Source organism: Agelaius phoeniceus, chromosome 22 (genome assembly GCF_051311805.1).
Source record: "Agelaius phoeniceus isolate bAgePho1 chromosome 22, bAgePho1.hap1, whole genome shotgun sequence".
Lineage (NCBI taxonomy): Eukaryota > Metazoa > Chordata > Aves > Passeriformes > Icteridae > Agelaius > Agelaius phoeniceus.
Window position 1 is genome coordinate 2,226,385 of NC_135286.1, and position 21,565 is coordinate 2,247,949.

The window sequence follows — 21,565 nt, forward strand, 5'->3', positions numbered from 1 at the left end:
ATCTCAGTCCTCTGGAAAGCTCCAGGATCCTCCTGGGCAGCCCCAGGACATCCGTGGGAAGCTCCAGAACGCTCCAGAGCAGCTCCAGGACCCTCCTGGAAAGCCCCAACACCTTCCTGGGAAGCTCCAGGACCCTCCTGGGAAGCTCCAGCACCTCCCTTGGGCAGCTTCAGGACATTTCTGGGAAGCTCCAGGATGTCCCAGAGCAGCTCCAGGACCCTCCTGGGAAGCCTCAGCCCTCTGGAAAACTTCAGGACCTCCCTGAGAAGTCCCAAAATCTCCTGGGAAGCCCCAGGACATCCCAGAGCAGCCCCAGAGCCCCGACATTCCCACCCTTTCCCAGTGTCTCCCTCCCCATTCCCTCCCCCTCTCTCCAGGACCCATCCATGAGCATTTCCCAGCCTATCCCAAGGAATGGCAGCTCGTGGCACCCACGGGGGCTGCAGATGCCAGGGTCACCCTCACAGGCTCCCCCACCTCCACCCAGCAGGATCATCCCTGTCCCCACCCTGAGCCGAGCCTGGGAATCCTCTTAGGGCAGTTGGAGCGGGATAATCGCGTTAAGCCGCCCCGCGGTGCCGGCACAAACCCAAAAGGGAAAGCAGGAGGTGCCGAGGAGCCGGCAAAGCTGAGCTCCTTAAGGAATTAAGAGACATTGGAGATGGGAGAGCTCTGATGGGATCTCAGGACAAGGCTGAGCTTTGGGGTTTGTCCACCCAGGGAGGAGATTCCAAGGAAATTGGTGCCACGCAGCCCCAGCCTGGAATCTGCAGTGCCAGAGCCTTCCCAGTGTGAGGTTGGTGATCCCAGAAAAACCAAAGGGAGCAAAAAACTTCCAATGGAACGGAGAACTCCAGTCACTCCAGCCACTCCTATCATCAAAAAGCAGCTGGGAAAAAAAATCCCACAGAGAATCTTTTAGGGACGTTGTTTTCATTATCTCTTCCCCCCGACAATGTGTTCCCAGGGGTGGCACTTCCTCCACAAAGCTGGAAATCTCATGGAATAGCCTTCCCTGCTGGGAGAATTCCAGCTGGTTTTCCAAACTCTTCCTCACCAAGGCCCCTCTGGACAACCTCCCTCCTCCCTGAGTTTGTTTATATGCTTTGAATCCCGTTAGGAAACCATCTCCCTCCTTCAGCGCTGGTTTATCCAAGTTTCCATATTTAGTTCTTTCAGCTATTCCTGTTCCTGAACCAGCTTTCCTGCTGCATCCCAGTTTTTCCCTCCAGCACAGGAGGGAATTATCCCACATCCTCCCTGCACCCATGGATGCTTGCACTCACTGAACCACCCCGATCCCAAATCTCTCCCCAGCCAGGCCCTAATCCCAGCACTGGGAATGCCCCGTGCAGCCCCAGGTGCTGCCCATGGGATGGGGAGCTGGGAATTGCGATGGGATTTTAGGGAGGGACAGAGTTAAAGGCGGTGAAGGAGGCTTTGCTCCTGGCACGTGGCTCCATGTCAGCCGGCAGAGGCAACGCAGGGAGAGGAGGAATTCACCCCGGAGGAATTCACCGGGAGCAGGGAGACGCTGCCTAGAGGGAAATCGGTGTTTGGATCCCGGCAGCCAAGGTGAGTCCAAGGGCAGTGCTGGAACCGCCGCCTCTGCGCCCAAACCTCCTCCCTCACCAGCGTCCAGGGCACCCCAGTGTCCCCACAGTGTCCCCATGGTGTCCCCACGGTGTCCCCATGGCTGCTGCAGTGGGATTCCCAAAGCCCAGCTGAGCAGGATCAGCTGGGGGCTCCGGCTCCGAGGTCCCGAGGCTCTGGCTGGGGACTCTTGGGGTCCAGGGGACAGCAGGGAGGGGGTTGGCGACTGCTCTTGGGGTCCAACTGGGACAGAAGGGGCAGGTGGCAGCCCCAGAGTCCAACTGGTGCCTGGAGGGCCCAGCTGGAGGGTTTTGAGCTGCAGCTGGGGGGGTCTGGGGTCTGGCTGGGGGCTTTGGGGTTTGTTTGATGGGTGTAGGGTCCAGTTGTTTGGTGTAGGGTCTGGCTGGGGGCTTTGGGGTTTGTTTGATGGGTGTAGGGTCCAGTTGTTTGGTGTAGGGTTCAACTGGGGGCTTTGGGGTTTGTTTGACGGGTGTAGGGTCCAGTTGTTTGGTGTAGGGTCCAACTGGAGGCTCTTGGGGTCCCGTTGATGGGTGTAGGCTCTGGCTGGGGGCTCTTGGGGTCCAATTAATGGGTGCAAAGTCCAATTGATGGGTGTAGGGTTCAACCTGAGGCTTTTGGGGTCCAGCTGGTGGGTGTAGGGTCCAACTGGAGGCTCTTGGGGTTTGGTTAATGGGTGTAAGGTCCAGTTGATGGGTATAGAGTGCAGCTGGAGCCTTTGGGGTTCAACTGATGGCTGTAGGGTCTGATTGAAGGGTGCAGACTCCATCTGGAGGCTCTTGGGGTTGAATTGCTGGATTTAGGGTCCAGCTGGTGCCTCTTGGGGTTGAATTGCTGGGTGTAGGGTCCATCTGGAGGCTCTTGGGGTTCAATTGCTGGGTGTAGGATCCATCTGGTGGCTCTTGGGGTTCAATTGCTGGATTTAGGGTCCAGCTGGTGCCTCTTGGGGTTGAATTGCTGGGTGTAGGGTCCATCTGGAGGCTCTTGGGGTTCAATTGCTGGGTGTAGGATCCCTCAGGTGGCTCTTGGGGTTCAATTGCTGGCTTTAGGATCCATCTGGTGGCTCCCAAGCTCTGGTTAATGGATCCATACTCCAGCTGAAGGATGTAGGGTCCAGCTGGAGATTTTTAGGGTCCAGCTCCTTCCTGCAGGATCCACTTGAAGGCTGCAATGTCCATCTGGAGCCTCCTGGGGACCGGCCGCTCCTTCCATCACCCCTCAGCACCCACCTGATGGCTGCGCGCTCCTGCCGCTGCCCTTCGGCTTCCCCGGGGAGCTGCCGGTCCCGCTCCGCTCCGCTCCGCCCGGGCCGTCGGGGCCGGGCCCGGGGCTCCCCCGCCCGCCGCTCCCAGCAGCCCGCCGGGGCCGGGGGAGGAGCGGGCACGGGCGGCGGCGGCGGCGGCGGCAGCGGTGAGTGAGTGCCCGTGGGGCTCCGGGACAGCCGCGACAACCCCGCGGCCACCGGGGCCGCACCTGCCCCGCAGCATCCCCGGGGAAGGTGAATGAATTTGGGGATGGTGAATTTGGGGATGGTGAATTTGGGGATGGATGGTGAATTTGGGGATGGTGAATTTGGAGATGGTGAATTTGGGGATGCCCGGCGCGGTTGTGCTACCGGGGAGCAGCGGGATGGGAGCTCCGGGAGGAGGACGCGAGGGGTCTCGACCCCGCCGTGGGGACAACACCGGGGTCCCCCCATGCCCCATGGCGCCCCTAAATCATCGCCCAGGCTCCGAGCCGCGATGCGAACCCCCCCAAATTCATCGCTGCGCCGAAAACGGGGGAGCTGCGGCCGCGCTCCCCCCGTTCCCGAGGGCTCCCCGGGCCGCTTCCCCGGAGCCTTTCCCGGTGCGGGGCGGGCAGCGCTTCCCGGCCGGCGGCTCGGCACCGGGAGCGCCTTCCCGTGCCATCCATCATCCCGCTGAAAGCCCGTTGACGTCAAGCCCGTCCCGTGCACGCCGGTCCCAGCGCCGGGAAAACCGGGATAGGGACCGGGAGAAGCGGGGAGGGTCCTGGGCAGGGTCTGCCCCGGGGCATCGCACCGGGCTCAGCTCGTCCCGCGGCTTCCCGGCGGCTCCAGCCCGGGATTTGTGCGTGGATTTGCCTCTTCCTTCATCCAGAGCTTCCTCCGCCTTCCGTGGGGTTTGGGGCAGGTGCTGGGGTCGGTTCTGGAGGCAAAATTGTTCAGGAAGGGGCGAGGAGCAGTGAGACCATGCCCTGGGATGGGCAGAGCTCCTGTGCTGCTCCCTCGTGCCACAACCAGGGCGACAACAAGTGGGGACAGCCCGAGGGCAGCGTGGGCATCACCCTGGCACCCCGAGGGGCTCAGGGCTGGCTGGCCGCAGGGTCCCCTCTGTGCCCCAAAATGGTCCCCAGGGCCACTATGTGGGAGCTGGCACTGAGGGTGGCCCCCACGGGAGGTGGTGGCTGTGAGGGGCTCTGAGGTGGGCAGTGCCCATTCCAGGGGTCTGAGGGGGCTCTGTGGTGGGCAGTGCCCATTCCAGGGGTCTGAGGGGGCTCTGTGGTGGGCAGTGCCCACCCTCAGGAGCCTGAGGGGGCTCTGTGGTGGGCAGTGCCCACCCTCAGGGGTTTGATGGGTTCTGTGACGGTCTGGGACCCATGGGAAAGGGGCTTCCAAGGCTGAACCCCCATGTCAGGGTGCCCAGGGAACACCCCAGGGCTGTGCTGCGTGTTTCCATTGTGAGCTGGGGGCGGGAGGCTGCGGATCCTCTGGGAGCACGGGATGGGCTTTGCTGCCAGGCACGGGAGCCTGGGGGTGTTCTTCCACCCCAGGGCAAGGGAGCACCTGCCCAAACCAGCCCTGGCTGCTCCCAAACCACCCCTGCCTGATCTCCTGGCTGCTCCCAAACCACCCCTGGCTGCATCCCCTGGCCATTCCCAAATTATCCCTGTTTATGTCCCCTGGCTGTTCCTAAACCATCCCTGGCTGATCCCCTGGCTGCTCCCAAACCATTCCTGCCTGATCTCCTGGCTGCTCCCAGACCATCCTTGCCTGATGCCCTGACTTCTCCCAAACCATCCCTGGTTTCATCCCCTGGCTGCTCCTAAACTGTCCCTGCTTTTATCCCCGGCCATTTCCAAACCATCCCTGCTTTCCTCCCCCAGCCATTCCCAAACCATCTCTGGTTTCATCTCCTGGCTGCTCCCAAACCATCCCTGGTTTCTTCCCCTGGCTGCTCCCAAACCATCCCTGGTTTCATTCCCCGGCCATTCCCAAACCATCCCTGTTTTCACTCCCAAACCATCCCTGGTTTCATCCCCTGGCTGCTCCCAAACCATCCCTGGTTTCTTCACCTGGCTGCTCCCAAACCATCCCTGGTTTCACTCCCAAACCATCCCTGGTTTTATCCCTGGTTTCATCCCCAAACCATCCCTGGTTTCATCCCTGTTTTCACTCCCAAACCATCCCTGGCTGCTCTCTGCTCTGCTCTCCAGCCCAGTTCTCCTGTGCCCGTTTCCTCCCGCACCGACGCCTCCCCAAGGCCACTCCCGCTGTGCTCACACCTCTCTCTCCCTCTGTTCCATCTCCCACCTCCCTTTGTGAGGCCAAACTCCTGCCACCTCCCACACTCCAGCCTCTCGCTTTGTCCCCATTCCAGCCTTTGTGGGACAGGGACAGAGGGTGACATTGCGGCAGCTTGGCCCCAAATCCGGGGGTGAATCCCCCCCTTCCATCCATCCCTGGAGCTCAGCTCTCTGTGGGCTCCCACTGCAGCACAGCCCTTTGGGGAGCCTCACACGGATACAAAATGCAGTTTAAGGTGATGAAAATCCCTAATTTTCCTGCTGATTAAAACTGGAGCTGTGTGACAGCAGCTCTTGGCGTCCCTGTCAAGGCACTTCAAATGTTTTGTCACATCTCCACGAGCAGGGAGAGAGCCTCAGTTAGGAATTATTGGGAAGGGATTGACAGCCCCACTCCTCCTGCTGCCTGCTGGGATCAGGAGCTCCTTCCTCATCCTGGGATGCTCTGCTGGGAGCCTCTCCAGCCTCCTCATCCTTTCCACAGACAAAAAGACTCCTGGAGATGGAAGTTGCACTCCGAAAATTGGGAACTGTGCAGATTTTAGTTGTTGGGTGGTGAAGCAACACCAGAGCTTTTGGCCTTATCTTCTCACAAGTGCTCTGGGGCACAGCACCTTGCTGGGATCATCCCGTGTCCTTCATCCCATCCTCCTGCTCTTCCAGGGGTGCAGGAGCTGCTGCCACCCCCAGAGAGCCACCCCAGCTCCCCGTGCCACAGCGAGGGGCGTTTGCCGCAGGCTCTGCCCTCTCCTGGCATCGCTCCGGCTCCCAAAACTCTTCCCAAGTTTTCTTGCTGATCCCTGAAGAAGCTCGGGGATAATTGTGCAGCCTTAGCAGTTAAAAAAGCAACTTTTTCTGCAAACAAAGCTGCTCACCCCCGGCTCCTGCTGGGCTCGAGAGCCAGCTGGGATCTGTGAGATGGATGTGGCTGGGCAGGGAATGTCAGATCCAGCCAGGCTCTTGGCACATCCTGCTGCTGGATGTGGATTTGGGGATGTGGCCGGGTTTGGTGACCCATCCTGGAGCTGGTGGCTCATCCCTGGAGACCCCAGGAGCACTGGGCAGGTGCCAGCGGGCGAGGGTGGCACCTGAGGGATTTCAGGATCCAGAGCTCCCGGAAGGCTCAGGGATATTTGCCAATGTGGAACGGGGAGGACCAGGGCGATCTGCTGGGTGCTGCTGGAAGGAAATCAGATGTTCCCTGCTGGTAGGAGCAGCAGAAAGCCAGAGCTGAGAGCAGCCCTTCCCCTGGAGGAAGCAGCTCCATGAAATATTGATGGGATTCACACACAGCAGCCGAGCCGTGCGAGCTGCATTGCAGAGCTCGGAGCCGGAAAGGCAGCGGCAGCCGGAACGGGAAAAGCTCCTCTCCCCCTTCCCTCTGTGCCAGGGACATCAGCCCCAGCCTGGCACGGCCCTGCCAGCCCTCAGTGCCACCAGGACAAGGGGCAGGATCTGAGTGGGGCCATCCCATTCCAAACCCATCCCAGGTTTCTTGCATCCCCACAGAGCTGCCCCAGTTTTTGGGGCCACGTGGCTGCAGCGTCCCACTGCCCACAGTGCCAGCTCCTGTGTGTCCCCAGCCAGGTCCTGCTCCGTCCCCAGCTGCCCGTGGTGGCCACGGCCAGCACCGAGGTGCCACCAGAGCAGATTATCCATGCTCTGGATTATCTCCAGGATGGGTTGGACCATCGGGAATGGCTGGTGCTTGCCGCAGTGTCCCCGTGGCTCTGGTGGCCAGTTGGGCTCAGTGGACGCTGGCTGTCCCCCAGCCTGGCCCTGCTGGGTGGCTTTTGCTCCTCGGATTCCTTGATGTTGCCAAGGAAACGCTGGGATTCAGCACAGATCTGATTTAACCGGGCGCGGACGTCACGCAGGGACACGGGGGACAGGGACAGCGTGGCCAGGGCGCAGCTTCTGCTGTCCTGCACCCCTTCCCCACCAGGAAGGGCTCCAGCATGGATGGCCTGGAATTCCACACCTGTCCCACCTTCCCAGTGGAAGATGGGCACAAAGTGGGAGCAGGAGGACTCTGTGTCACACTGGTTCCCCATGGAGGATCCCACTGGATCCTCCTGGAGCTGTGGCATCCGGAAGTGGACACATCCTCTGGGAATGGGCATGGAAAGGGAATTGCCATGACCAAGGTGTGTTTGGACACAGCAGGACTCAGGAAGATTCCCATGGGACATTTCTCCTGTGTCGCTGCTGCCTGGAGATCCCATGCTGGGTTGTGGCTCCCAGCCTGGATCCCAGTGGTGCTCCCAGCCTGGATCCCAGTGGTGCTCCCAGCCTGGATCCCACTGGTGCTCCCAGCCTGGATCCCACTGGTGCTCCCAGCCTGGGTCCCACTGGTGCTCCCAGCCTGGATCCCAGTGGTGCTCCCAGCCTGGATCCCACTGGTGCTCCCAGTCTGGATCCCAGTGGTGCTCCCAGCCTAGATCCCAGTGGTGCTCCCAGCCTGGATCCCAGTGGTGCTCCCAGCCTGGGTCCCACTGGTGCTCCCAGTCTGGGTTCCAGTGATGCTCCCAGTCTGGGTTCCAGTGATGCTCCCAGCCTGGATCCCAGTGGTGCTCCCAGCCTTGATCCCACTGGTGCTCCCAGCCTGGGTCCCTCTGGTGCTCCCAGCCTGGGTTCCAGTGGTGCTCCCAGTCTGGATTGCAGTGATGCTCCCAGCCTGGATCCCACTGGTGCTCCCAATCTGGGTCCCTCTGGTGCTCCCAGTGCACAGCCCCATCCAAACTTCCCAACTTTTCCAAGGAATGGAGCACATTTGGACCCCATCCTTTAATTTTAAGCTGATGCAGCAATAACGCTGCACCTGCAGCAAATCCCAGCCAGGACAGAACTTTGCTAACCTGCCTGAGCCAGGAGAAGCTGAATTCCAGGACCTGGAGTTCCTCCCAAATTCCCAGCTCACGTGCACCCAATTATAGCCCTTGTTGGGCAATTAAAATTATACAAGCAGCTGCCTATCAAAGCTGAAGCAATTAATTAGAATGAAATACTTTTAGGGGAAATAAGCCTTGCCTTATTCCCAAATTCCTGCAGGAGCAGGTGTGTGGGAGCTGGGATGCTGCAGCTTGTCCTGGTGTGCTGTTGCCTAGACAGGGCCTTGGGGTGGCAGCTCTGGCAACCTTTTTATTCCCCAAAAAAAGCTGATTTTAGGACCTACCTGCTCCAGACATGCACAGTTTTCAGCGCTTTCTTTCCAGGCTCGAGGCAGCCCCAGCCTCACAAGGACAGGAAGAACCTCCTGTCCCAGTGCCAGGGTTTTTTACAGCCCCGTTTTTCCCTTGGTGGTTTTGAGGGAGCAAACAGCTCCCAAAATCCCTCTGCCTCCTTCCCTGGCAAGGCAGCGTTCCCAGCCACCCCCACCGTGCTCATTTAGCACCTTCCTCCTCCTCCTCCTCCTTTCCCACCTGTGTGGGGGCACCTGCAGGGCTGTTCCCTCCTTCTCCAGAGCTTTTCCCAAGGCACCCACTTTTCCCATCAACATTTTGCCCCTCATTCCTGTTTCTGTGCCATATTTGGGGCCAGCACTGCCTCCCAGCCCCAGGCTGTCCCTTCCCACATTTGCAGCCCCCCTGGCACTGCCCAGTCACCTGCGGCCTCCTGTCCTGCCTTGAGCCCCACTTTTCCCATCCCTGCCCTCTGTAGGGATCCAGGGGGGGTCATCAGCTCCCTGAATCCCAGCCCAGGGATGCTCCCAGCCCATCCCACCCCGCTGGACCACTGTGGCCCTGCTCGGGGCTGGGAGGAGAACTGGGTCAGCCGTGTAACCATGGAGATGCTGAGGGAGATGCTGAAGCAGCGCCAGCACAGCCCCGGCTCTCCAGAACCCTGGAAAGCTTCACCCGCCCTGGCACCCTCCGGATCCGGCCGGGATGGGGCTGGGAAGCTGAGCCGAGCCTCCTCCTCCTCCTCCTCCTCCTCCTCCTCCCCGGCGCAGGGCCGGTAAGACGCCTCCATCTCTTATTTTCTTTTCATATTTTTTTGGGGTGCCACCAGCGGGGAGGGGCAGAGCTCGGCCCCCGCCATCCGCACGCAACAGGGATCCCGATTTTCCTGCCGCTTGCGCTCATCCACCGGGGATGCTCCAGCCATGACACGGCTCCCGGTGCTGTCCGCGGGCTCCGTGCATCCCTCGGGCTCGCCGGGGAACTCCCCGGGGCTGCCGGTGCTCGTTGTCTCCCGCAAGGACGGAGCGCGGTGGCGGTGAGCGCTGCGGGGGCTGCGGCGCTGCCCCGGGAGCTCGGAGCGCGGTTCCCATGGAGCGGGCTGGATGCGGCGTCACGGGGATGGCTCCGAGCATCCCTGGATCGGGAGCCGGGGAATAAATACACGGAGGGCAAGGGGAAATGGGTGTTGGAGGGGAAAGCTCTGCGGTTCCTGACTCCCCCCGCGCTGCCGGGAAGGGGGAGCCGGGGCAGGGACAGAGCGGGCTGAGGGGGCTGTGGTGGCATCGAGGGGGCTGTGGTGGTACCAAGGATGCTGTGGTGGCATCAGGGATGCTGTGGCCAAGCCAGAGATGCTGTGGCCATGCTGAGGATGCTGTGGTGGCATCAAGGGTGCTGTGGTGGCACCAAGGATGCTGTGCCCATGCTGAGGATGCTGTGGTGGCATCAAGGGTGCTGTGGTGGCATCAAGGGTGCTGTGGTGGCACCAAGGATGCTGTGGTGATACTGAGGATGCTGTGGTGATACTGAGGATGCCTTGGCCATGCCGAGGGTGCTGTGGTGGTACCAAGGGTGCTGTGGCCATGCCAGAGATTCTGTGGCCGTGCTGAGGATGCTGTGGTGGCACCAAGGATGCTGTGATTGTACCAAGGATGCTGTTACTGTGCCAAGGGTGCTGTGGTGGCATCAGGGGTGCTGTGGCCATGCCAGAGATGCTGCGGCCATGCTGAGGATGCTGTGGTGGCACCAAGGATGCTGTGGTGGCATCAGTGATGCTGTAGCCATGCTGAGGGCACTGTGGCCATACTGAGGATGCTGTGGTGGTGCTGAGGATGCTGTGGTGGCACCAAGGATGCTGTGGCCGTGCTGACAGCACTGTGGTAGTGCTGAGGGCACTGTGGTGATACTGAGGATGCCGTGACCATACTGAGGTTGCTGTGGCCATGCTGAGGGCACTGTGGTGGTGCTCAGGATGCTGTGGCCATGCCAAGGATGTTGTGGTGGTGCTGAGGATTCTGTGGCCATACTGAGGGTGCTGTGGCCATACTGAGGGTGCTGTGGCCATACTGAGGGTGCTGTGGCCATACTGAGGATGCTGTGGCCATACTGAGGGTGCTGTGGCCATACTGAGGATGCTGTGGCCATACTGAGGGTTCTGTGGCCATACTAAGGATGCTGTGGCCATACTGAGGGTGCTGTGGCCGTACTGAGGATTCTGTGGCCATACTGAGGATGCTGTGGCCCTGCCAAGGATGCTGTGGCCGTGCCAAGGCCAGCTCAGCCGTGACAGCCACAGTCTCCAGCACTCAATCTCCAGCCCAGCTCATCTCAGCACCAGGCACCCCTGAACCCCCCACCCAGCACCCACTCTGGGCAGAAACAGATTGTGCAGGGAGATACGGGGTAAAATCACGGGCAGGGGAAAGCAAATCCTCCCTTCGGGCTGAGGAGCTGCTCGGCTTCCTTTGCAGTGGATTATCCCTGTGTGTGTTGCATTGGAAATGATCCCATTAGCGCTCTGCTCTCCTGATCTAATTTGCTCCCACCAGAGCCTGGTGCTCTCTGGGCGGCTGGAGTAGCCGGTGGGGAACAGCAGCAGGAGCCCTGTGTGCTCTCCTGGGCTGGGTTGTCACAGGGATTTCTCACCTGGAGCGTGGAGGGGCCTGGGCTGGGCCTGGCTGAGCCCTCGTGCAGAGGGATTTGTATTTGTTCAGGCACAGCCTAAGCCAGGATTGCTGGTGGGGAAACTGAGGCATGGGGAAGTGTTTGGGATCCATTCCCTGTGTCAGGTGCAGCCTAAGGGAAAGCTCAGGGACTGCAGCAGGTTTGGAGCCTGAGAGTGGTGGGTGGCATTGGGAAGTGCCACCCCAAAGGTCCCCAGGGCAGCAGATCAGCCCTGACCCCTCCTCGAGGAGGTGCTGGACATCAGCACGGGGCTGTGATGGGGCAGATCCAGAGCTGGGATTGCACCTGATGCCAATGGCTCCATCCCTCTGGAGCTGGGACTCATCCAAACTGATGGCTTTATCCAAGGGATCCACCCCTCTGGAGCTGGGATACATCCCATAGTGATGGCTTTATCCAAGGGATCCACCCCTCTGGAGCTGGGATACATCCCATAGTGATGGCTTTATCCAAGGGATCCACCCCTCTGGAGCTGGGGCTCATCCAAACCGATGGCTTTATCCCAGAGGATCCACCCCTCTGGAGCTGGGATACATCCCATAGTGATGGCTTTATCCCGAGGATCCCTCCCTCTGGAGCTGGGATACATCCCACACCAATGGCTTTATCCCAGAGGATCCATCCCTCTGGAGCTGGGATACATCCCACACCAATGGCTTTATCCCAGAGGATCCATCCCTCTGGAGCTGGGATACATCCCACACCAATGCCTTTATCCCAGAGGATCCACCCCTCTGGAGCTGGGATACATTCCACACCAATGGCTTTATCCCAGAGGATCCATCCCTCTGGAGCTGAAGCTCATCCCACACCAATGGCTTTATCCAAGGCCTCCATCCCTCTGGAGCTGGGGGGTCAGTGCTGAGCCCCCCCAGGCACCAGGAGTGGGGGCAAGGCCGTGGGTCAATGCCTGGGCAGAGCCAGGAGGGAAAACCCCAGCCAGGAGGGAGCTAATTAATGATATTAATGATATTAATGACTAATCACCCGCTCCGCCCTGCCATTGATAAATGCACGAGTTCAGCAGTGCTGGAGCTGATCCCACAGCTCCTGCCAGGTCTCATCCATGATTCCCATCAGGTCTCATCCCAGCAGAGCCCCCACCCTGCCCCACTCCCCATCCCTCTCTCCTGAAAGGGAAACATTTTTCCAGGCGCTGCCTCCATCCATTATCACAAAGTGGCTTCACTTGGCCTGCAGTTAATAATTCACCTTTCCCTGGAAGATGGATGCTCCATCCTGCTGGAGTTTAAATATTCATGGCCAAGGGAAGGCAGCAGGGCCGTGTGGGAGCTCTGCCATCCACCCCTAGTGCTCCCATCCAGGGATTCCCATCCCATCACCTGGAGATGTGCAGATGTGGAGATGTTTGGCTGGATGTGATTTTGGATGGCCTCAGGGGTGGATGGGGCTGTACCCAAGGGACCCCTCACCCCTGGCTGGGCAGGTTGGTGGCACTCAGAGCCTTCTGCTCATCCAGGTGTCTCCTGGATGCTGGGAGTGTCTGGGTCCTGCAGGGAGCTGAGGCAGGGCTGGATGTTCACCCCAGGGTTCCTGACCCCTTCCTGCTCCCATAGGTGGGGGAAAAAATCTTGGAATATACTGAGATTAAAGGAACCCACAAGAATAATTCAGTCCAACCCCAGGTCCTGCACAGACACCCCAAAATCCCATCCTTTGGCATCCTTGGAAATGCTCCTGAGGGACCTGGGGAATTCCCTTCCTGCTGCTCCTATGGGTGGGGGAAAAAATCTTGGAATATACTGAGATTAAAGGAACCCATAAGGATCACCCAGTCCAACCCCAGGTCCTGCACAGACACCCCAAAATCCCATCCCTGTGCATCCCTGGAGCTCTGGCAGCCTCGGGAATGCTCCTGAGGGAGCCTGGGGAGTTCCCAGCGGGAAAACATTTCCCTAATTTCCACCTCTCCGTGGGTTGTGCCACCTGAACTTCCTGGCTTTTTTAACCCTTCGACGGCACCACCCATCCCCATGGGGACAAAGCCACAACCGCTGTGAACGTCCCCAACTTGTCCCCGCAGCTGATCCCGGGCAGCAGAGCCGGTGCCGGTGCCGGCGGGCGCGCTGACCATGTTCAACGGGGATGCCAGCTCCTCATCCGCCAGGAATGTGGTGCGCAGCTCCAGCATCAGCGGCGAGATGTACAGCCTGGAGAAGAGCGCGCGCGGCAGCGCCGACTCCGTCTCCGTCACCGTCACCGCCAGCAAGAAGCGACGCTCCAGCCTGGGCGCCAAGATGGTGGCCATCGTGGGGCTGTCCCAGTGGAGCAAGAGCACCCTGCAGCTCAACCAGACCGGTGAGAGGCCGCCCTGATCGTGTTCTTGGGGTTTGAGGCGGCCGCCAGGCAGGATTTGGTTGCCCGCGTGCGATGGAGGGGTCTAAAAATGGCGCCTGAGAAAATGGCGCCTGAAAGTTACGCCCAAAAAATGGCGCCCCAAAAAAATGGCACCTGAAAACTACACCCAAAAATGTGACCTAACAAAAAATGACCCTGCAGCTCAACCAGACTAGTGAGAGGCCACCCTGATCCCCCTCGTGGGGTTTGAGGTGGCCGCCAGGCAGGATTTGGTTGCCCACGTGTGATGGAGGGGTCTAAAAATTGCATCTGAAAATGACACCCCAAAAAAATGACACCTAAAAATGACATTCCAAAAATGGCACCTAAATGCCTTATAATAATGAACATTATATAATATTATATATAATATATAATATATTATATATTATATATTATATATTATGTATTATATCAATATAATATATTATATAATATATGCATATTATATATTGTATATTATATAATATATATTTATAATATGTGCATAACATATTATAAATATATATAATATAATATTATATATATAAGGCATATATTATAATATTATATCGTAATATAATTATAATTATATACATTTTGCAATTCTAACAGCTTCAATCACTCCCCAGTTAATTTTTCCCTCAATTTTAAGGCAGTTCCAGGGAGCTGCCAGGACCGGGCAAACCCTTGCGTGGGGACAGCCCTGAACGAGCAGGACAAAGCTGGCGATGCCACCACTCACACATGGTCACACAGCAGGGCCTGGGGACAGTGCCAGGGGTGGCCGCTCGTGCCATCCTCCTCCTCCTCCTGCTGCCATCTGCCACCACCAGGGACACGTGGCGGGGAGCGGGGTGGAGGAAAGGGGACATCAGGTGGTGTTGGGGCTGTGCCCACACCTGTGGCACTGCGGATTGTCCCCTCTGGCATGGGGACAGGGATTTTGGGAGCCAATGGTGTGGAGAAAGGGGACATCAGGCAGCGTTGGCGCTGTGGCATTGCAGGTTGTCCCCTCTGGTATGGGGACAGGAGGACAAAGGGATGGAGAAAGGGGATATTGGGAGGCTCTGACATCGGGGATTGCTGTCCCCTCTGGCATGGGGACAGGGGCACAGGGAGGGTGGAGAAAGGGGACATCAGGCAGCATTGGTGCTGTGGCATTGCAGGTTGTCCCGTCTGGTGTGGGGACAGGGATTTTGGAAGCCCAGGGGACATCAGGCAGTGTTGGCACTGTGGCATTGCAGGCTGTCCCTTCTGGTATGGGGACAGGGATTTTGGAGGACAAGGGGATGGAGAAAGAGGACATCGGGAGGCTCTGACATCGGGGATTGCTGTCCCCTCTGGCATGGGGACAGGGGCACAGGGAGGGTGGATAAAGGGGACATCAGGAGCGTTGTGGCTGTGGCATTGTGGGGTCCTGTCCCCTCTGGCATGGGCACTTTGGAGGCCAAAGGACGGTGCCAGCTCTTGTGGGGTGAGCGGGGCAGGTCTCAGTTGCAGAGGGGACCCTCAGCCATCCAAAACTGGGACAGAGTGAGGCTGTGGCAGATGGAATGGGGACACGGGGACATGGGGACACAGAGCCAGCCCCTGGCTCTCCTCTCCTGCCGCACCGGGGTGTGTCCGTGCAGGATCCCGTGGGGATTCACCCAGGGAACGGCGCACAACTCCCTGGAATGATGGAAACCAGGAAGGCAGGAAGGCAGGGAAGGGCTGGGGGCAGGAGCTGGAGCTGATCCCGTCTCCAATTCCAGAGGGCGGCCCCAAAAAGCTGCGCAGCACCATCCGCAGGAGCACCGAGACCGGCATCGCCGTGGAGATGAGGACCAGGGTGACCCGGCAGGGCAGCCGGGAGTCCACGGACGGCAGCACCAACAGCAACAGCTCCGACGGCACGTAAGGAACGGGGCGGGCATCGGGAGGGGAGCCGGGCACCCCTCCCGGCAGAGGGGGATGCTCCATGAAAATCTTTTGCAGGTTCATCTTCCCCACCACGCGGCTGGGAGCCGAGAGCCAGTTCAGCGATTTCCTCGACGGGCTGGGGCCGGGGCAGCTCGTGGGGCGGCAGACCCTGGCGACGCCCCCGATGGGTGAGCAGGGGACGCTCCGGAGGCAGGGAAGAGGGGAAAAGGCCGCGTGTTTATTCCAAGAGGCCGCGTATTTCTCCCCAGGGCTCCATCCCAGCCCATCCCGGGATGCTTGGGGATGCTCTGCCCCATGCAGGGGAGCAGGGCTCAGGGCAGGGCATCCCTGGGAAGCAGCGGCTCTGCCTTTTCCCGGGGCTTCCTCATCCCTGGGCTTCCTTTACAAGCATCCTGGAGCCAACCCTCCCCTCTGTCCCCTCTTTTCCCTCTGAAATCCCAAATGGGGATCAAAAGTTGCGCCCCAAGTGTGAATTCCCAGCCAGCAGCAGCAGCTGGGGACACATCCCAAGGTGACCCCTGATCTGCCTGGGCTGGAGATGCTGGGAATGGCCAGAGCTGCCTGGTGTCCCCAGTCCTGTCCCCTCTGTCCCTGCGGTACTGGGAGCTGGTCCTGAGTAAATCCCAGAAGGAGGGAGGTTCAGGGAAGGGAAGGGCAAAGGGGAAGGGAAAGGGGAAAGGGGAAAGGAAAAAGGGAAAGGGGAAAGGGAAAGGGGAAAGGGAAAGGGGAAAGGGAAAGGGAAATGGGAAAGGGAAATGGGAAAGGGGAAAGGGAAAAGGGGAAGAGGGAAAGGGGAAATGGGAAAGGGGAAAGGGGAAAGGGAAACAGGAAAAGGGAAATGGGAAAGGGAAAGGGAAAGGGGAAAGGGAAAAGGGAAATGGGAAAGGGAGAGGTGTGGTTGGACCCCCTAAGAATTCCTGGCCCCTGATCCCTCCTGTCCCAGCCTCTCATTTTCCTGGGGATCACCTGGCCTGGGAAAATCCCAGCCTTATTCCCACCATGAGGGATAAAATCCCAGTGACAGGGATGGAGCTGATGGGGAGGAAGGAGGGGCTCCCACCCAGATCTCTGCAAGCTCCTTCCCATCCACTGAGCCCCCAATTCCCAGCAAACCAGGCATCCAGTGGGACTCTGTGTGTGCGGATGGGGGTGCCCCGTTCCCAGTGGGGATGGGGACACGGGGCTGTGGCTGTCCCCAGGGGGAGGGGACCATCAGGCACGGCCCTGAAGGCGTGTCCCCCCTTGCAGGCGATGTCCACGTGGGCATGGCTGACCGCAACGGGCAGCTCGAGGTGGACGTGATCCAGGCCCGGGGGCTCATCCCAAAGATGGGCTCCAAGTGCATCCCTGGTAGGTGGCTGTGGAGGGAGGGGGTGGGTGCCGTGCTGGGATCATCCCAGGATCCTGCTCCATGCCCCTGCTTGTCCCTGTTTCCCACGGCAGCCACCTATGTGAAGGTTTACCTGCTGGAGAACGGCGTCTGCCTGGCCAAGAAGAAGACCAAGGTGGTGAAGAAAACCTGTGACCCCTCGTACCAGCAGCCCCTACTCTTCGAGGAGAGTCCCCAGGGCAAAGTCCTGCAGGTAGGCAGGGACACCTTCCCCTGTCCCAGGTGGCTCTGAGCCCCATCCAGCCTTTCCTTGGACACTGCCAGGGATGGGAAAGGGAAAGGGGGAAAGGGAAAGGGAAAGGGAAAAGGGAAAAGTGAAAGGCTGTCCAGGGATGGGACAGCCGCAGCTTCTGTGGGCTGCGATGCCCTCCTTGGAGCTGGGACCTTCTCCTTGAGGTCTGGGTGCCCTTCTTGGGGTCTGGAATGCCCTGCCTGGGGTTGGGATGTTCTCCTTGAGGTCTGGGATGTTCTCCTTGAGGTCTAGGATGCCTTGCTTAGGGTTGGGATGTTCTCCTTGAGGTCTGGAATGACCTCTTTGGGATCTGGAATGCCCTCCTTGAGGTCTGGGATGTTCTCCTCAAAGTCTGGAATGCCTTGCTTAAGGTTGGGATGCTCTCCTTGGGGCTGGGATGTTCTCCTTGAGGTCTGGAGTGATCTCCTTGAGGTTGGGATGCTCTCCTTGAGGTCCAGGACGTTTTCCTGGAGGTCTGGAATGCCCTGCTTGGGGTTGGGATTGTTTCCTCAAGTTTGGGATGTTTTCCTCAGGGCTGGGATGCTCTCCTCGAGGTTGGGATGCCCTCTTTGGGATCTGGGATGCCCCGTGCCAGGAGCTCCCGACCCTCACAGGGTGAGAGGAGCAATTCCAGGGATCCCCAGAGCCCTTCCTGCCGTCCCTCAGACCTTCCCCAGCCCGACCCCAGCAGGGATTTCCCATCTGGGCATGGATTTCCCCACAACTCCCAGCTCCATCACCCGTTCCCTGCCCGCAGGTGATCGTCTGGGGCGATTACGGGCGCATGGACCACAAGTGCTTCATGGGCATGGCCCAGATCATCCTGGAGGAGCTGGATCTCTCCAGCGCCGTCTCGGGCTGGTACAAACTCTTCCCAACCTCCTCCCTGGCCGACTCCAGCATCGGACCCCTGACCCGCCGCCTCTCCCAGTCCTCCCTGGAGAGCTCCACCAGCCCCTCCTGCCCGTAGAGGCTGGGATGGGCAAGGAGACATCCAAGGAGACCTTGCAGAACTGGTCATGGAGAGCTGTAAATATCCTTCTTTTTATTTTATTTTTTCCCCTTTTTTTTTTTTTAAATTTTCAATCTCCTTCCCCCACAAAAAAATCTGCCCTGGACGCCCTCCCTGGGAAGGGAGAGGGAGCAAGGACTGGGTGTGAGGCAGGGGGGAAGGAGAGGTGAAAATTCCCCCCGAGGGCTGCGACTGCCACCGAGCCCAGACTGTTCCCAGACCTCGTCCTGGGAGCTCCCAGCTCTCCCCCAACCCTGCTGGGAGCAGCCCAGCCTGGCTGAGGACGAGGTTCCTTTTTCCTGCCTCGGGGTTGGGATGGTTTCCTCAAGTTTGGGATGCTCTCCTCGAGGTTGGGAATGGCCTCTTTGGGATCTGGAATGCCCTCCCTGAGGTCTCCCTTTCCCTGCCTCCCAGGAAAAGGTGGCTTTCCAAGGGGAAAACCCCACCGAACTCAGAACAGATCCAACTCAGCACTATTTTTTTTGTTTTCCAAGGAATGTAGCATCTTCTCTTATGTAGCTTTGCCACGTGCTAACAACACATTCACTGCAATACCCAAGAGAACTCTGGATGGACCGGGAACATCTGCCAGGCTCATCCCGTTTGGTCGCTTTCCCAGCACTTTTGGTGGCCATTTCCCTGCCTTTTTTTTTTTTTTTAAATTTTTTCCCCCCCAATTTTTGGGTTTTTTTTTGGGTTTTTCCCGGGAGCATGTAGCCTGTGACCATTGCCAAAGCAAGAGGGGACAGGGAAAGGGGCGCTGGCCTCCCCTTGGTGTCCACCGGGCTTCTCCTCGTGTCCGGCCAAAACCAGACCCAAAGGACAAACTCTGGGAATGCCTCGTGGGAGGAGGGAGAAGGCGACACAACGGAGCAGGAACACCAGGATCCTGGTGGATCGGCCGCCTCCCAACCCCTCCTTCCCAGCTGGAGGGGTGGCACGTTCTCCTTGAGGTCTGGAATGCTCTCCTTGGAGCTGGGATGTTCTCCTTGGAGCAGAGATGTCCTCCTCGAGGTCTGGAATGCTCTCCTTGGAGCTGGGATGTTCTCCTCGAGGTCTGGAATGCTCTCCTTGGAGCTGAGATGTTCTCCATGGAGCCAGAATGTTCTCCCTGGAGCTGGGATGTCCCCCTTGAGGCCTGGAACGCTCTCCTCGGATCTCGGATGTCCTCCTTGAGGTCTGGCTGTCCCTCCTTGGGGTCTGGGAAGCCCCTGCTTGGGGTTGGGATGCTTTCCTCGAGGTCTGGAATGCTCTCCTCGAGGCTGGCATTCCCTCCTCAGGGGTCGGGATACCCCTTCTTGGGGTCTGGAATATCCTCCTTGGAGTAGGATGCCGTGCTTAAAGGCTGGGATTCCCTCCTCAGGGGTTGGGATACCCTCCCTGAGGGCTGGGATGACCTTCCCAGGATCTTGGATCCCCTCCTGGAGATGCCCTCCTTGGAGCTGGGATCTCCTCCTCCGCCTCCTCCAGACCAGGCTGTCCTCCTCAAGCTGTGGGATTCCCTTCCCAGGCTTTGGGATTCCCTTCCTGTGCTCTGGGATTCCCTTCCCAAGCTCTGGGATTCCCATCCTGTGCTCTGGGATTCCTTTCTCAGGCTCTGGGATTCCCTTCCCAGGCTCTGGGATTCCCTTCTCAAGCTCTGGGATTCCCTTCCCGGGCTTTGGGATTCCCTTCCCAAGCTCTGGGATTCCCTTCCTGGGCTCTGGGATTCCCTTCCCAAGCTCTGGGATTCCCTTCCTGTGCTCTGGGATTCCTTTCTCAGGCTCTGGGATTCCCTTCCCAGGCTCTGGGATTCCCTTCTCAAGCTCTGGGATTCCCTTCCTGGGCTCTGGGATTCCCTTCTCAAGCTCTGGGATTCCCTTCCCGGGCTCTGGGATTCCCTTCCCAAGTTCTGGGACTCCCAAGCTCCGGGATTCCCAAGTTCTGAGATTCCCAGGTCCTGGGATTCCCTTCCCAGGCTCCAGCACGCTCCCCTCGAGGTCTGGGGCATCCTTGGGGTTGGGACACCCTTCTGGAGATCTGGGATGCCCTCCTGGATATTTGAATTCCAAGCAGGAGCGGAATCCAAGCCTGGTTCTCTCCAGGGGGACATCTCAAGAGCAGCTCTGGAATTCGGGGGGCAGACAGAGGAGCTCCTTGGCGGGGTGAGCGTTTTTGGGGGGTTTTTTTTGTTCGTTTTGTTCGTTTTTCCAAGCAGCATTTTGGTTCCCTCCGATGGGATCCAGTTCTTGTAGCAAACCCGGGAATTAACGGAAGCTTTTTTTGAAGGTGCCTATTGAAATTTGCTGAAATTACTCAGGGGAGACACCACTAGAAACTCTTGGTTTCTTCATCAAATATTCCTAAATCCAATGACTGTCCTGAAGGATCAGTTCCCAAGAGAGAAGGAACAAAATCCCGACAACACCAAAAGTTGAGGAGACTGGAAGAGGACAAGAGGTTCATGGGGAATTTCACGGGGCTGGCTCTGACCTTCAGTCTTCACCACAAAGCACCCCACAGCAAGGCTGGGGGTTTTTATAGGATTATTTCTTGGCAAAACGCAGAATTCCACGATGCACAGAGCACAACAAACCCACCTGGGCTTCTCCTGGTGGCGCCAGGAATGAAGAACCAGCTCAGCCACAGCAGAACAAACCCAAACCCGAAGGAAAAGACTGTTGGGATGAAGCTGTTCCCTCCACAAACCCAGCCCCAAACCTGGGGGTCCATAAAACCAAACCTGGGAGTCCTCAACCCCAACGCTGGGGTCCACGAGTCCAAATCTGGGGGATTGTACATCCAGTCCCAGGGGTCCACACACCCAAACCTGAGGGGTCACAAATCCAAGCCTTGAGGTCCACGACCCCAATTCTGGGGTTGCGTAACCCCAAATCTGGGGGCTCAAAAACCCAAACTTGGTGTCCCACAAACTCAAATCTGGGGTTCCACCCACCCAAATCTGGAGGTCCGCAACCCCAAACTTGGGGGTTCACAAATCCGGATCTGGGCAATCACGAATCCAAACCTGAGGGTTCACAAATCTAAACCTTGGGGTCCACAAACCCCAAACCAGGGGCTCCACCAACCCAAACCAGGGGCTCCACCAACCCAAACCTGGGGTTCCATAACCCCAAAGTTCCACAACCCCGAATCTTGGGCTCCACCAACCCAAACCTGGGGTTCCATAACCCCAAAGTTCCACAACCCCAAATCTTGGGGTCCACAAATCCCCAAACTTGGGGGTCTACAAACCAGATCTGCAGGTCTACAAACCCCAACTCTGGGGCCTCCAAACCCACACCTGGGGTTCCACAGCCCCAAGCCCGTGGCCAGCAGGACTCTGTGCTGTGGCCAATCCACCCGGCGCTGCCACAACTTTGGTGCCACCGTGGAGGGGACTCGGAGCTGCTGCTGTGACTTTGCCATCTCCAAACCACCCAGAAGGGAATTGTCTGGATCCTGCTGAGCTGGGATGGGGAAAAGTTCATCCTTTCCCCTCCCCGTGAAGGATGAAGGATGAAATCCTCCTCAGAGGAGGAGCGTGGATGGAGATCTCTGGGAATGTGGGAGATCCTGGATCTCTGGTGGTTTGGGGAATAAACTCAGCGCCCTGAGCACTGAGACAGGAGCAAACAACGGCTTGGACTCGATGTTCCCTCCTGAGC

The 21,565-nt window shown here is 58.7% G+C and overlaps 1 protein-coding gene across 5 annotated transcripts; it reads left to right on the plus strand.

The window, feature by feature from the left end:
- The first annotated feature begins 1,148 nt into the window (after window positions 1-1,148).
- On the plus strand, window positions 1,149-20,962 carry RIMS3 (regulating synaptic membrane exocytosis 3). 5 transcript variants are annotated; one of them, XM_077189589.1, is made up of 7 exons: window positions 1,149-1,575; window positions 13,066-13,340; window positions 15,116-15,257; window positions 15,339-15,451; window positions 16,533-16,634; window positions 16,728-16,867; window positions 17,664-20,962. In XM_077189589.1, the coding sequence occupies exons 2-7, from the start codon at window positions 13,115-13,117 to the stop codon at window positions 17,874-17,876; spliced, it is 936 nt and encodes a 311-aa protein (XP_077045704.1). In that variant the 5' UTR covers window positions 1,149-1,575; window positions 13,066-13,114; the 3' UTR covers window positions 17,877-20,962. The 5 variants fall into 5 exon arrangements, with proteins under 5 accessions (XP_077045704.1, XP_077045702.1, XP_054504384.1 ...); XM_077189587.1 differs by lacking the exon at window positions 1,149-1,575 and adding an exon at window positions 2,906-3,021; XM_054648409.2 differs by lacking the exon at window positions 1,149-1,575 and adding an exon at window positions 2,952-3,109.
- Window positions 20,963-21,565: the final 603 nt, after the last annotated feature.